Below are 14,760 nucleotides of genomic sequence, written 5' to 3'. Positions count from 1 at the left end.
AGCAATGTGAAAGACTGGCAGAGGGCATCCCAACAGCGATGTGAAAGACTGGCAGAGGGCATGCCAACAGCGATGTGAAAGACTGGCAGAGGGCATGATAACAGCAATGTGAAAGACTGGCAGAGGGCATCCCAACAGCGATGTGAAAGACTGGCAGAGGGCATGCCAAGACACATGAAAGCTGTGATTGTAAATCAGGATTATTGATTTCTGAATATTGTGTTGATTAATTATGAATATGAACATGTTTCTTTGCATTATTCAGGTCTGAAAACATCATATTTTGTGTTATTTGACCAGTTGTTATTTTCTGCAAATAAATGCTGTAAATAACAATATTTGTATTTGTAATTTGGCAGAAATGTCGTCAGTACTTTATAGAATAAAACACAAATGTTCATTTGACTCAAACACACACTTATAAAGAGTAAATCCAGAGAAACGGATCATATTGCAGTGGTCTCTTCATATTTATATATATATTTAAAATAGATGAGTTTGGTGTATATCTAATATGTTGTAAGTAAATAAAGATGCTATTATAGGTGGTTATATATTAAAATGGATGAGTGTTTATCTGTATGCTGTTAATGTAGTCTGAATGTATATATTTGCATCTCTAACCAGCACAGAGGGTTTTTCTCGCCTGTCGGTGGTGATGTCACTGCGGACGGATCCTGTGTAATCGTGTCGGTGGAGTTGATGGCGTCATTCCGCGTCCTGCCGGAGCTTCCCGAGCGCGCTGAAGAAACGGAGTAGCAGCCAAGGCCGACGCGAGCGTGCCCCTGGCGGCCGGGATCGATCGACGCCAAGCCGGACACCTGAGCTAGGAAAACATGGAGGCTGTAGCGGAGGAGCTGCAGGCCGGCTCCCGGATCCCGGTAACCGTCGATCAGATCTTGAACGACACGTTGGTGGTGACGCTCACGTACCGAGAGAGAAACTACACGGGCATCTTACTGGACTGCGACAGAAAGTGAGTCGCATTTCTTTGTGTTTTAGGGGGAAATGCACATTTGTGATGTCCGGCCTAACAGCAGGCCATATGTGGACAGTTAGGCCTTTAAATGAGACAATGAGAAGCACACAAACCACCAACATCAAACACTACAAACGCGTTTGTGACTTTAAATCAAGACTTCTGAGTCAGATTTGTGGGATGTTAACACATATATGACAGTAGATGTTTAATGAGAGCTGCTGAAGGTGTTTGTGCTCTGTGTGTATGTCTGTGGAGATGAAACATTGATGTGTTTAATGGCGGATATAATGTATCATCGTGCATTACTGAAGGACATGTTACAATGTTTCACATCTGTCACAGGGAATTAAATCATTATGAAAGTCAGGGCCAGCTGGCATTGTTGTGCCTAGTGATGGATATCTGAATATAAATGGAGTTTAAAGGTCAAATGTTTAATGTTGAAAATAGATGTTTATTCATTTAAAGAGTATTAAATTATAGCATGTATAATGGGAGAATTGGCTGAATAACACTTATAAGTATTACATATATTTTTTAAGGATTAAAAAAAGGCCTTTCAATGGTAACATGTTCCCCACTGCTGAACCACCCACCCATGACATTTATGAAATCATGTTAATAAATAATACATGTATATTTGGACTATTCGTGCAATAGCTCAACATTAGCGCAGGTCATTTGTCTGATTTGGGGCTTTATTTACATTGATGTGGCAGATGAGGTGTCACTCAATTAAACTAATCTTTCATTAAACATCTAGATTATTACATCAGTTAATAATATAAAATGACAATATTATATTTGTCTAAATATCATTGCTTCAGAGTGTTTATCACATGGATGTGCTTGTCACAGGGAGGTATTTATAGAGCAAGAGGATCAGATTATTGTCACTTTTACTTCATAGAGATCCTGTAAAGTACTTATGATGGAAAGCTAAAGTATTTGATAACGTTTCGTGAAATTTGTCAGTTTTTCTTCCTAGTTAACGTTTGGCCGGATCTGAAATCACTTCCAATGCTTTTCCTACATCCCATTCCTGCCAAGTCACTATGTGTCACGTCCTGCTCGGAATATTTCTGAGTATGTGGGTCACTTTGTATTAATCTGGTACTTATTGTATTTAAAGAGGAATGTCTGAAGAACTAATAATGCTGAAACTAGAAATATACCTTTTATTTATTCAACTTGACCAGTTCAGATCTGCTCTTGTTATCAAGTGTTTTTGTCTTTCCATTTAAAATGATCTAAAAATCCTTAAAACAAGAAACATTTACTTGAGAAGCAACATCAGATATTTACACTTGCATTAAGAGAATGAATCTTAAATATAAGTGTATTTTATATATAAGTGTATTTTTCACTTATACTTCTGTGAGTTCAGTAAAGACAAAATATGCTCATATTCAACATCTATTCTCTAAACGCAAGTCTAAATATCTTATAAGCTGCTTCTCATGTAAATGTGTATGATGGGACGAGACTCTCTCACCTTTCTGTTCACTTCAATCCATCTATAACTTAAACTCCCTCTTATTAATAAAGCTGCATATTGACAAGGTTCTTCATGATCAGAAACTCACAGTGACACATATATTATGATTCAATAAGTCTCGAGTCATCATGTTATAGTCTAGATGCATTAAGCGTGTGCGCTCGAGGGATGTGTGTCCCGTGACCGAGTGTGCTTCAGCCGGTCAGTTTCGTTCTCTCCCCATTAGATCGGGTCACTTACGTGACTCATACAATGGGAGTGCCGAGGAGTTTGTAGTTATTTACATGACCTGCTTCCTTATTATTTGATCTTTAATAAAGCTATAACGCATTCAAAATAACTCACTTAAAGATGTAACGCCGGGGTGTTTCCTTTAAAGACGCAACAACAAACATTTATGTCGACTATTATGTTTGTCAATGTTGTCTAAAATGTCGACTAATAATTTCAGCTCTAGTTTCAACATTATTTGTACTTCAGACATTCCTCTTTTAAAAGACAACAAGCATCAGCTGTATGCAAAGTGACCCACATGTGGTTTTCGACCACTGAAAATGGGTCAAATTCAACATTTTGCACATGGAGCCACATTGAAAGCCCAATATCTCTGGGACTGAATCTTATAGGGCCTTATAAATGCAATATTCTTAACCAGAATCTAAAAGGATATTAAGATGTCTGTAAAAGTTCTTGAGTTACAGGCAAGCAAACTTTGGAAAAAGAACACAAAAAGTGCCTTTTCCCCATTTTTGAACGGTCACCATTGGGATATAATTAAACAAGGATTGCTGAAGTCAACTGATATTAGTTACAGACGTCCTGATCTCTGTGTATATATAAAATAATGATGCTTCCACCTTTCTAAGGTTATTTTTTTTATCTGTGGTTTTGCTCCAAAATCACTGGTGAAAATTTCCATTTTGACCCAACTCTGCAAAATAGTGGATTACTCCGTAAATATTCATCCATGGCATTTAATATTTTGGCTTTCTTTGTCATTTATGTATTTCATTCACCAGACAAAAAATAAATAAATAAAAATCTAAATCTAAATTTTGAGTTTGGGACCTCTGGTTGAGTTGACCCGGAATGACCCATTTATGGTTTCAGAAAGAATCCTTTTATTTATTTATTTTTTATTTTATGTAAACTGTGTGCCGTGTACACAGCGTTCAGTAGGCAGTATTCCAAGCCTTGAAGTGTTTAATTTCCTGCAATAAAAATCTCATTTTAAACTAGAATAGATCCAGTCATTAACCATCATCAGTCATGAACGTTTCTGCTATTATAAATGTGCTAATTATGCGATTAAATGTTTTCTCCAGCCTACATGGCTTTAGATTTTAGGTGTCAATACTAGGCTGCGGTGTAGGCCTGTTGTTATTGCGTTGAGTGTAGTAACTTCAGGGGTGGGCGTTTTATATTTTTCATCAAATATCTCAAATGAGTGTTTATTGCCCGAGGGCTCTCTGTGCCCACAGGATTTCCTCCTAAGGTTTAATTGATAATCCCGGCACAATCAGATTTCAGGGCTGATGCAAAAACAAGCAAATCTCCTGGCCCTCTCACCATGTCCTGGTAGGTTATGGGATTGTTTTTGTTCACTGAGATGGGAGGGGGGCTGTCCCGTTCATCTCTTTGTCTGTGATTTCTAACCTCACACAGCCATTGAGCTCGCTGGATTAGCTCAGGATGCTTTATTCATGTACACCTGGTCTCCGTCGTGTCCCCGCACACCTCACGGCTCCTCTGTAATACGGGAACAGGCTAATTTATTTCTAAAGCGTAAACCTTTAAGCTCGACTTGTTCTAAATGGTGTGTGGTCCGTTTATAAATAACATTGTTTCACCTGTTTTGTTGCTCTTGGTTTTAAATCGCCAAACAATAACACGTCACATTTAAACCGAAAAACAATAGAAATACGAATTTGTACTCTGTGCAAAGAAGATGAACCCTGTTTTGCATTGTGACATTATTTTCATAACAATTAAGAACATTGATATTACTATAATAAATGGGTCTTGATACAGATTTTTCGATTCAACTCTGAACATTGAGTCAGTGGATAATCAGATGTTTTGTGTCGCATAGCACGAAATTCGGTCACACGTCCGAGTGAGTTACTCACATTCTAGTGGGCTGCGCATAGAGTGAAAGATCAATCCTAGGATTTTAAGAATCTATTTTGGGATGGTTTAAGTGAAGATTGTGAGTAATTGAAAAATCTATATTTTTTTAGCCAGCCCTAGGAAACAATAGGACTATACTGCCCTACTGTCTGGCTTGGTAGCCTTCTCCCGAAGGACATTGTAATACTGTTTGTCCCGATCGTAACACTCCCTCACATAGAAACAACAAGCCAACCTAGAACAGCATGAGACAACCATGGCACAATCCCGAGGCAAAGGTCACATCAGTGGTCATGTTTTTTATCTATAAAAAATGTCTTCCTAAGAAGGCTTTACATAAATGCATTACCACTAATGTACCCATAACATGTTTGATTGGCTGGTATAAAAACTTTAAAGGCCTTTTTCTCTGTTTCTTTGTTTGCGTAGTTACTGCACTTAGCCTTTGTAGGGCAGTGTGTATATATATATATATATATATATATATATATATATATATATATATATATATATATATATATATATATATATAAAATAAATAAATAAATAACATAACTGAATTACAACACTGAGAATCTCACGAGTTACCATTGAGAATAATTAATCATTTAATAAAACGTAAAGTGACACATCCCTGTTGTAAGAATTTGGGTGGATATGTGCTAAATTACTATTAAAATAATTTAACAATGTATAAAATCGTTATGGATCTAAATAGCCTATAAATAATCTTCTTTTATGCAAAATAAAAAATGTATTTCTTTGTTTTAAAATGTGACCGGTACATGTTTTCGTGGGATTCCCCCTACCGCATTTACGCTGTGAGGATGGCCCAATTTTTCAGGAAAATCTGCACCAATAAGAGTTTTGAAAGAGTGATTTTTTTGGGGGGTTTTATAGGTTGGAGAATAAACATTGGTGTGGTTAAGTGTTGCATGGTACGAACTTGTTTTTCTGGGGAAGAGTCTGCTTGACATTGGAAATTATTATTCTTGTGAGTTCATTTGCCTTTCTTGAATGTCGTAAAACAGTGTTAAATACAAATATATTTAACTGATTATTGACACTCATGCTAGTTCAATTAGAAATGCACATGATTAGGAAGCTAATGTGCCCATTGTGACCATGTAAGGAAGTGGCACAGTTATGGGTAATTAATGAACCTCCATTACTCTAATTATATGTGTCCCGGAGTGTCCAATATTGGCCCTTATGTTTCCCACATGTTTCTATCCTGTAGGACTGGGCTGTTTTGCCTCCCAGATGTTGTTGGAAAGTCAGACGAGAGCCTTGTATTGCGACCAGACTGTGAAGTCTCAAGTGAAGAGCCTTCTTTGAAACCCCCTAGTCAACCTACACCACGACCAAAAGATGAGAACACTGAGCCGGAGACGGCACCTCCTGCCCCTGTACCCATCCCAGTGCAACCGGGTCAGCCAACATACCCTCCGTACTTCGAGGGCGCCCCTTTTCCTCATCCCATGTGGGTTCGCCACACCTACAATCAATGGGTTCCTCAACCGCCACCTCGTCCAATCAAGAGAAAGAAGAGGCGAGGTCGGGAACCAGGTCGGATGACCATGAGCACGATCAGACTGCGACCTCGGCAGGTGTTGTGCGAGAAATGTAAGAACACGATCAACAGCGACGAGGACAGCAAAGATGGGCCGACAGCGCCCAAGACCTCCCGGAAGGAGAATGCTCCTGAAGCAGACGAGGACACTAAAGCTGTCCCCGGAAAGAATCAGAGAAAAGACGACGGGGACAACACTAAAGAGGCCAAAAGGAGAGAGGACTCGACAGTCTACGACAGCAAACGGTTTAGAAAGGACAAGAAGGAAGATGAGAAGTATCCTGGAGTACCCACCATTCCTCACAGTCCTGTCATTAAGATCTCCTACAGCACTCCGCAAGGTAAAGGTGAAGTGATAAAGATCCCAGCAAGAGTTCACGGTTCTGTCAAACCCTTCTGCCCGAAGCAGTTATTGCAGAATGGACACAGAGAACGAGACTCTTCCAGGGAAGCCCCAAAAGAGATGAAGCCCTCCATGGACTCCATCAGAACTGGTCTTACCATTTCCATTCCCAAACTCAAGCTCCCAAAGCTAAGTGGTCCGGATGCCCCATCGCCAAAGATACGTGTAAGATCGAGGGATGACGGAGCGGAGCAAGTGTCTTTGTATGAGGCAGAACTAGTGGGTGGTACACGTCGAAAACTTCCCAGAGCTCCCAAATCTCAGGGTGAGGATGGTGCTGAGAACCCTCTAGAACTTTGGTCAGGAAACTGTGGAGAGGAAGTCGAACGTCACGGCGACCTGACTTTACTCATTAACTTCCGCAAGAGAAAGGCGGACTCGTCAAGCCTCTCCGTGTGCAGCAGTGACAGTCTGGATGAGTCAAAGTCCTTCAGTTCAGACGGCACGTCGCCGGAACTGTCCGATCTTGCCCCGGGCGACGAGCTCTCCGTGTCGTCCTCCTCTCAAGGGGAGAGTAAGACTGTTCCACCTCTAACTGTTCGACTGCACACTCGCAGCATGACTAAATGTGTGACCGAGGACGGTCACGCGGTGACGGTTGGTGATGTCGTTTGGGGTAAGATTCACGGTTTCCCTTGGTGGCCCGCACGGATACTCAGTATAAGCGGTACTCGTAGAGAAGACGGAAAGGGTGATGCACCTTGGCCTGAAGCGAAAGTGTCCTGGTTCGGCTCGCCCACCACCTCCGAACTCTCGGTTGCCAAACTGTCACCTTTCCTTGAGTTCTTCCGGTCACGTTTCAACCGCAAAAAGAAAGGGATGTACCGACGTGCCATTATGGAGGCGGCCAAGGCCGTGGGACACATGAGTGCAGAAATCACATCTCTACTTGCTCACTGTGAAACTTAGGTGAGTTCCTTTCCTTACTTTTCGTTAGACTGAAACTTACTGTCTTCAGGAGTAGTTCACCCAAAAGTAGAAATCATTTACTCTCCTTCATGTCTTCCAAATGGTAAATGGTCTACACTTATATAGCGCCTTTTTAAGCCTTAACTGTATTCAAACGCTTTACACTGTGTCTCATTCACCCATTCACACACACATTCACACACTTTGGGGACTTCTAAAGAGTGTTTTAAAGAGTGCGGTTCAATGATGTGATGCTCTTTTCTTTCTAGATCTATTAAATTATTCGTAAATGCATTACAAAAGTAATTCACACAAACAATTTCTTGAATAAGGGGTCGTGTGAAATTCTTGAAAACAGACATGTTTGCGTGAGTAGTGCAGAATAATCGTTAATTATTATTTCTCTTAATAAATATGAAGTTTTGAAATGATTAGGCTTTATATTTTGAAGACTTTTGTCCACCATCTCGGAGTCAGTTGGCGTTGTCAATTGGCCAAAAAAATTAAGACCGCTTCAGACCCTCAAACCGGTTTGTGAAGTTTAAAAAAAAATATTATTCTGTCTATGATTATCATTCTTTATTAGATGTTTTGGCATTTTTTGTGCAAAGGTGCATTTTGTTGAGGTCAAATGAAAAAAAAAATCCATCTCCAACCGGTTATCTGAAGTCAGGTCGCGGGGGCAGCAGCTCTAGCAGGGGGCGCCAAATTTCCTGAGCCACATTAACCAGCTCTGACTGGGGGACCCCGAGGCGTTCCCAGGCCAGTGTGGAGATGTAATCTCTCCACCTAATCCTGGGTCTTCCCCGAGGCCTCCTCCCAGCTGGACGTGCCTGAAACACCTCCCTAGGGAGGCGGCCAGGGGGCATCCTTACCAGATGCCCAAACCACCTCAACTGGCTCCTTTCGACGCAAAGGAGCAGCGGCTCTACTCACGGATGACTGAGCTCCTCACCCTATCTCTAAGGGAGAAGCCCGCCACCCTTCTGAGGAAGCCCATTTTGGCCGCTTGTACTCGCGACCTAGTTCTTTCGGTCATGACCCAGCCTTCATGACCATAGGTGAGGGTAGGAACGAAAATTGACCGGTAGATCGAGAGCTTTGCCTTCCGGCTCTCTTTTCGTGACAACGGTGCGATAGAGCGAGTGCAATACCGCCCCCGCTGCCCCGATTCTCCGGCCAACCTCCCGCTCCATTGTCCCCTCACTCGTGAACAAGACCCCGAGGTACTTGAACTCCTTCACTTGGGGCAATACCTCCTTCCCTACCTGGAGTACAGACTCCATCGGTTTCCTGCTCAGCACAATGGCGTCAGATTTAGAGGTGCTAAAAAATAATCACCTGGTTAAACCCATTATTATTATTATTATTATTATTATTTATTTATATTACTTATTAATGCGCATACACATGTATGCAAGAAAAGTATTTTAACACCTATTGCACCACATTTTAAAGCCATTTTAATTGTTTTATTAAAACAAGTTAACACTTAATAACAATGAGTAAATGGACATTTTAATTTGGGGTGAACTGTTAATTTACATTTTATGAATCGGTGATTCCATGGAATGCCGCAAACACACCTTTGATTGACAGATATAGACGTGCTTTCTCAGTTGAGCATTGCCTCATTCTCTTAATTCCCATGGCCTGCGTTTCTATGGAGGTTGCCTAGTCGCTTGTGTTTACAGAGGACAAGATGCCGTCTTGGTTCAATATTTGCTCAAGTTTGCAAGCTGCTCCCACTGCGAGTGTTTGGACTGAATCTCCTTACAGACATTTTCAGACACACCACAACTGTGCTTTGTGTGACTGCATGTCTGTGGGCCGCAAAACACCAAAACAGACCCGAACTTTACCGATGATGTCATGGATGAATGTTTATATGCTGTGCAGATAAATACCGGATGTGCTTCCTGAACATTGATTTCAATCGTCTCGGGTTTATTTCGTCGGTTCAGGAACTTCTTCTCTACCATTAGAAAGTGTAAATCGATCTTAACATCGATCCGCACGAGCGGCAATCACGTCAACACCAGATAAAGCAAGAAATGTGACTTAAGCCGGATCCCATGTCTGTGAGATTATTACATCGCCGATATTTTAAGAACAGATCTTAAATCTACAATGTTTTGTAGCTCAACTTTCTGTCAATAATAATCTTATTTAAGGACATTTGACTAATTATAGACGTTTTAATACCAACATTGACACTTTTGTGAACCGAAAATGTTAGTGACTGTTAAAGGGACAGTTCACCCATTTACTCACCCTCATGTTGTTCCAAACCTGTATGAGGTTCTTCTGTTGAACACCAAAGATGATGTTTAGAAGAATGTTGGTAACGGACCGTTGATGCTAATCACTGATTTCGTTAGTATTTAATTTTTCCTACTATGGCAGTCAATGGCTGATTACCAGCATTCTTCAAAACGTCTTCTTTTGCATACAGGTTTAGAACAACATGAGGGTGAGTAAATGATGACAGAATTTTCATTTTTGGGTGAACTATTCCTTTTTTACTCCAAATGTACTCCATGTTACACAGTCGCCAGTGAGAGAACGAGATTTTATATATTAATGACATTTTCTACTGATATTTTAACTAATAAATTTACACAAATCATTGCACTGAATTGACGGGAACTGTTGCCATCGATCTCTCGTGGGACCCCCATTAATGTTTATGGGTTGCCCCCATTTATGGCACGTTACGACTCGACTCGCTTTTTTGAGTTTGCGTTTCCACTGCAGTTTAGTGCCGCCTCAACGGGGGCGGGATTACAAGCTGATCGCCATAGTTGCTCCGCCTCTACTGCCGTGACATCATCTTAAACACAACACGAAGAGCAATGATTGAATGAACAGTGTTCTCTCTGTTTTTCACAGCAAGATGACAAATTGTTTCAAAAGAGGCAAGACAAAATACAGCTAAAAATATACAGGAGCGTTTGAGAGATCATTGACCAAATCGCAGACGGGGACATCACTGTGTTCGCTCAAAGACGATGCACGAGGGTTAGCTAACATGCCATCTAGCGTATAGCAGTGACGCTGGTAGTGACGGTTCTCTCTGGCCAATCGGTGATCTGCAGGGTTTTGACGTCACATTTAGTATCGCTTGGAACCTCGACTGAGGTGGTGCTAATAAAGTACCAGATACCAGGTGCTATCCACGGTGAGATCCCCCATTTTGTGCGACTGGTGGGTGGACCTTGGATGAGACCTGGCGCAAATGTCAAAGAGATCCGTCCAGCATGTGTTTACATACTTTAAAACAAGGGGAAAACAGAACAGACGAGCGCAAACACGCGTTTGGAGTGAACTCGTCCGTACAAACGTCTCTGTGAGAGAGAGTGCGGGCGGGCATGAAACAAGTTCGGTAGGCCGTTTTATTATATAATAAATTGTAAACCCAAACCCGAAGTCCTACTTGGAAAAACTGACTCGGGTTCTCTGGTCCCATCGGGTCCCATCGGGCCAGGGTTGGGTTCTCGGGTCCCGTCGAGTTCTCGTGTCCCATCAGGTCGGGTTCTCGTGTCCCATCGGGCCAGGGTCGGGTTCTCGGGGCCCACAAAGCATAAACGAGATGAGTTTAACACCATTCACAAACGGTCAAAGCACAAAATTGACTAGCACACACATTTGAGCCATCAAAGAAGCTTAAGTGGTTACCGGGGTTGAGCGTGCTCATCAGCTCATCAGATGCTGAAAATAGTTACGTTGTTAGAGCCGCTGGTAATAACATTATCATTTGATAATTAGGTATTGTTACAACGTTACATACGACAAGCAGACGGATATGTCAGTGGACATAAGCGAAGAGACTGACGGTAACTTTAACGTTACCCAACTTGTCTCCCATTAGATTAACTTTTAAATATCAATGATGACTTCTGCAATAACGTTATCTGTTTGCTGTCGTACATTGATAATGATGAAATTGTGTTTCTACTCGTGGATACTGTAACTTGCGTTAAGGTTACATTCCTCAAACGATGTTGTGTCTTCAAAATGCCTTGATGTGTCGGATAGAAGTCTGCATGGGCCTTGAAGTGAAACCCAAACATGACCCATATCAGAGACCGTGTGTCCGGACACTACCCGGCCCGAACGACACTGTTACATTATAAGCCCAAACCCCTCCTGAAGTCGCTTGCTTCACCTAGCAAGTACTGTTGCAATAGGCTTTATCTAAGCATACAGGCAACATTCGTAACCGTATTGAAACCGTAAACACACCGTTTTAACAAGGCGCGGCAGCCCCTCAGGACACATGCTGAAACTTCATTTGGTGCGGAACAATCTGGAATAATATGAAACAACGTAACCGTCCCCTCTTTACAGCCTGAACTTGTTCAGAACGTTCAACAACTGTTCTAAAAACAATCTAGATGCAGTGCAAAGAATGAAACGGAGCGCAGGTGTCTCAACATGCGTTTTTTAAAACGTTGAAGTTCTTTTTAACTTTGTACATGTTTAAATGGTGCGGGTCCTGCACGAGACGCTGAAGAAAAAGCAAGACATGGTGCAAATGTCAAAGAGATCTGTCTAGCATATGTTTACTTACTTTAAAACAAGGGGAAAACAGAACAGACGAGCGCAAACACGCGTTTGGAGTGAACGGCCCCTAACTCGTCCGTTCAAACGTCTCTGTGAGAGAGAGTGCGGGCGGGCATGAAACAAGTTCGGTAGGCCGTTTTATTATATAATAAATTGCAAACCCAAACCCGAAGTCCTACTTGGAAAAACTGACCCGAACCCAGCCTGAAACCCGTCGGGTTCTCGGGTCCCATCGGGTCAGGGTTCTTGGGTCCCATCGGGTCAGGGTTCTCGGGTCCCATCGGGCCAGGGTCGGGTTCTTGGATCCCATCGGCCAGGGTCTGGTTCTCTGGTCCCATTGGGTCCCATCGGTCTCGTTTCCCCAAAAGTTGTTTTCCTCCATTCAACTAACATCCTATGGAGTTTGTGTTCCTTGCCACAGGGGGGGTCTAAAGACAAATTGTTTTTATGCATGATCTTCAATTATGTTTTAACTCTTTAAACTCTGAAGGTGTTTTTAAAATATTTCCTGTTTCAGTGGAATACCCAAAATTAAAGCTATATTAACCTGTTGATGAACGCCCCCTTATTGAGCACAATCCATGAAAATGACCTGATCTTAAATGGTTGTATTTATGGGACCCTTTGAAGTTTGGACACATTTGTAGCATCTTTTGAAAGAGACACTTTGGACTTTATTTCACAAGTTTCAGAATTAATATCTGTTGTTATTTATTAAAGTTAGAGAAGCTGAAGTTTATAGTAATGGAAATATTTTGTGCTGAATGTGTTTTTATAATCTAATAAAACAATAATAAAAGTGCAAAGACAACCCAGAAATGCAAAGTTCTCAAAGAAATACAAAATGTTTCATCGATGATGCCTTAAAATACTGCCTATGTAGGCAGCTCAATGTGTTCTGCAATGGAGCCACAGTTTCACACGGTTTTAGTCCGTTTCCTTTTCCACATATTAATTTGCTTTGTTTTGTCTCTAGAGGAAGAAGAGGGAAGGTGACTGATATTCACGGATCAATGCTCCCAGGGTGTGGCACGCTCCCCGGATGGAGAATGCCTTCATTTGCCACGGAAATCATGAGGGAAGGTCCGTTTTCCCCACACATCTGTTGGAAGAAACCTGATAACGTGTGGACTACGTTTGAGGGGCCACGACAAACACGCTGGAATATCTAAAGACGACTCGGAGTGAATAGTTCCCTCTCTCTCTCTCTTTGTTTGTCCCCATATTTTGTTTGTTTTTTTAGGACGTATATTATATTAGAAAAAGTAGCTTGACACTAAATCCGAATGTATTTATTCACAAAACCATAGACAGGTGACTGGCCTCCAAACACCCCTGTAAGATCACACTGCTGCTGTTTCTTTCGACCGACCATTTCTTCGCCTGCCCGTTTATGGGTGGCGCCCGCCCCATCACAGCGCCATCCTCCTAGGATGCCCAAACGGAACGGAACGAACTGACGATTATCCGTGTTACAATACTAAATGAAAAGTCTTACTGTGTGTCTATTTCTTCAAATGATGGAAATGTGAAATTTGTTTTGTATCGTCTGCATCTAGAGATGACCGTGTGAGTCCAACCGGTGTGCAGAATATATCTCCTGTCCTCATGTTTTCCTTTGTCATTGACTATATGATGTTTCATTGGATATGGTCGTTTAGAGGCCAGCGACGTTTCAGTTGTATTTGCTTTAATTATTTAATGTCACGTTGAGAAATGCACTTTATCCATATACCTTGGTGGCCTGCTGTGAACTCACGAGCGAACAAACACTAGAGTTCGCAGACTCCCGGAGGAGCCGACCCATCGCTTCAGAAGTGGTTTTTCATTTTTAAGGAACAGATTTTGATTAAAGGACGCTTTCAGGAAGTTGTGCACACTGTATTCTTGCGTTTAGCCTGGTTTATGTTAGTCACCATTACTTTACTCTTTATGAAATGTTTCCACTGGAGATATAAACAGAACTGTACGCTTCTATGCACCATCTGTTTTATTAAAGGATCAAAACTCCAGCTGATGGAACCAATTCATGCACTCAATTCTTTGCTATATGGGGTTTGATATCAGTGTCTGCTTTAATGCAGAACAGTTCTTCCACCTTCAGGATGTGAGCATTGCAAGAGGTTTTGCTCAGGACTGGGGGAAGGGCTCTCAACGCAGCTTGAGGTGTATTTTAAGCTGCACATCAATCACAGGTTTTCTGTGCCAGCTGGTGTATGATTATGGACTCTGCAGTCATTTATATGTGCAGACAGCCACTGCTCAACAAGGTGAATTTTTTTATGTAAATAGAATAAAATCTGAAAGCAATAAACTCTCTGGAATGTTCTTTTTGCATGTGGGTGCGGCGTTGCGGTGCACTTTCAAAACACTGGTTGCGTAATCGTGAGTACTCGTTGACCCCTCCTTCACATAAGCGATGTGGTTTATTACTTATTACAGGGCCATTTGGTCTCAAAGTTAAAGCTTTTCAGAGCTGTTGCTCTGCCCTAAACTGATTTTGTGCCTTTGTGTTGAATGTTAAACTGTGCTGATAGATTGCTGTGACGTCTCAAAGGGTCTTTTTCTCAAGAATCAAAAAGTAAACATGGTGGTAAACATGATGAACATAAAGCTAATTTTCATTAGACAAAATAATTCACTCCATCCAGCCATTTAAACACTGGCCAGTTGGCACACCCACCGAACATAAACCTAAC

The 14,760-nt window shown here is 41.6% G+C and overlaps 1 protein-coding gene across 1 annotated transcript; it reads left to right on the top strand.

Moving 5' to 3' along the window:
* The first annotated feature begins 695 nt into the window (after positions 1–695).
* On the top strand, positions 696–14,366 carry LOC127660795 (PWWP domain-containing protein 2B-like). The gene is made up of 3 exons (XM_052151214.1): positions 696–976; positions 5,851–7,495; positions 13,038–14,366. Exons 1-2 carry the CDS (start codon positions 837–839, stop codon positions 7,493–7,495), a joined length of 1,785 nt encoding a protein of 594 aa, XP_052007174.1. The 5' UTR covers positions 696–836; the 3' UTR covers positions 13,038–14,366.
* The last annotated feature ends 394 nt before the right edge of the window (positions 14,367–14,760 follow it).

Source organism: Xyrauchen texanus, chromosome 20 (assembly GCF_025860055.1).
Source record: "Xyrauchen texanus isolate HMW12.3.18 chromosome 20, RBS_HiC_50CHRs, whole genome shotgun sequence".
Taxonomy (NCBI): domain Eukaryota; kingdom Metazoa; phylum Chordata; class Actinopteri; order Cypriniformes; family Catostomidae; genus Xyrauchen; species Xyrauchen texanus.
The sequence above is the reverse complement of the archived record's forward strand: the minus strand, read 5'-3'. Positions and strand labels throughout refer to the sequence as shown.

Coding starts and splice junctions, on each gene's coding strand:
- LOC127660795 (XM_052151214.1), top strand. CDS start 837: ATGGAGGCTGTAGCGGAGGAGCTGCAGGCCGGCTCCCGGATCCCGGTA. Junction 977..5,850: donor TTACTGGACTGCGACAGAAA/GTGAGTCGCATT, acceptor TCTATCCTGTAG/GACTGGGCTGTTTTGCCTCC.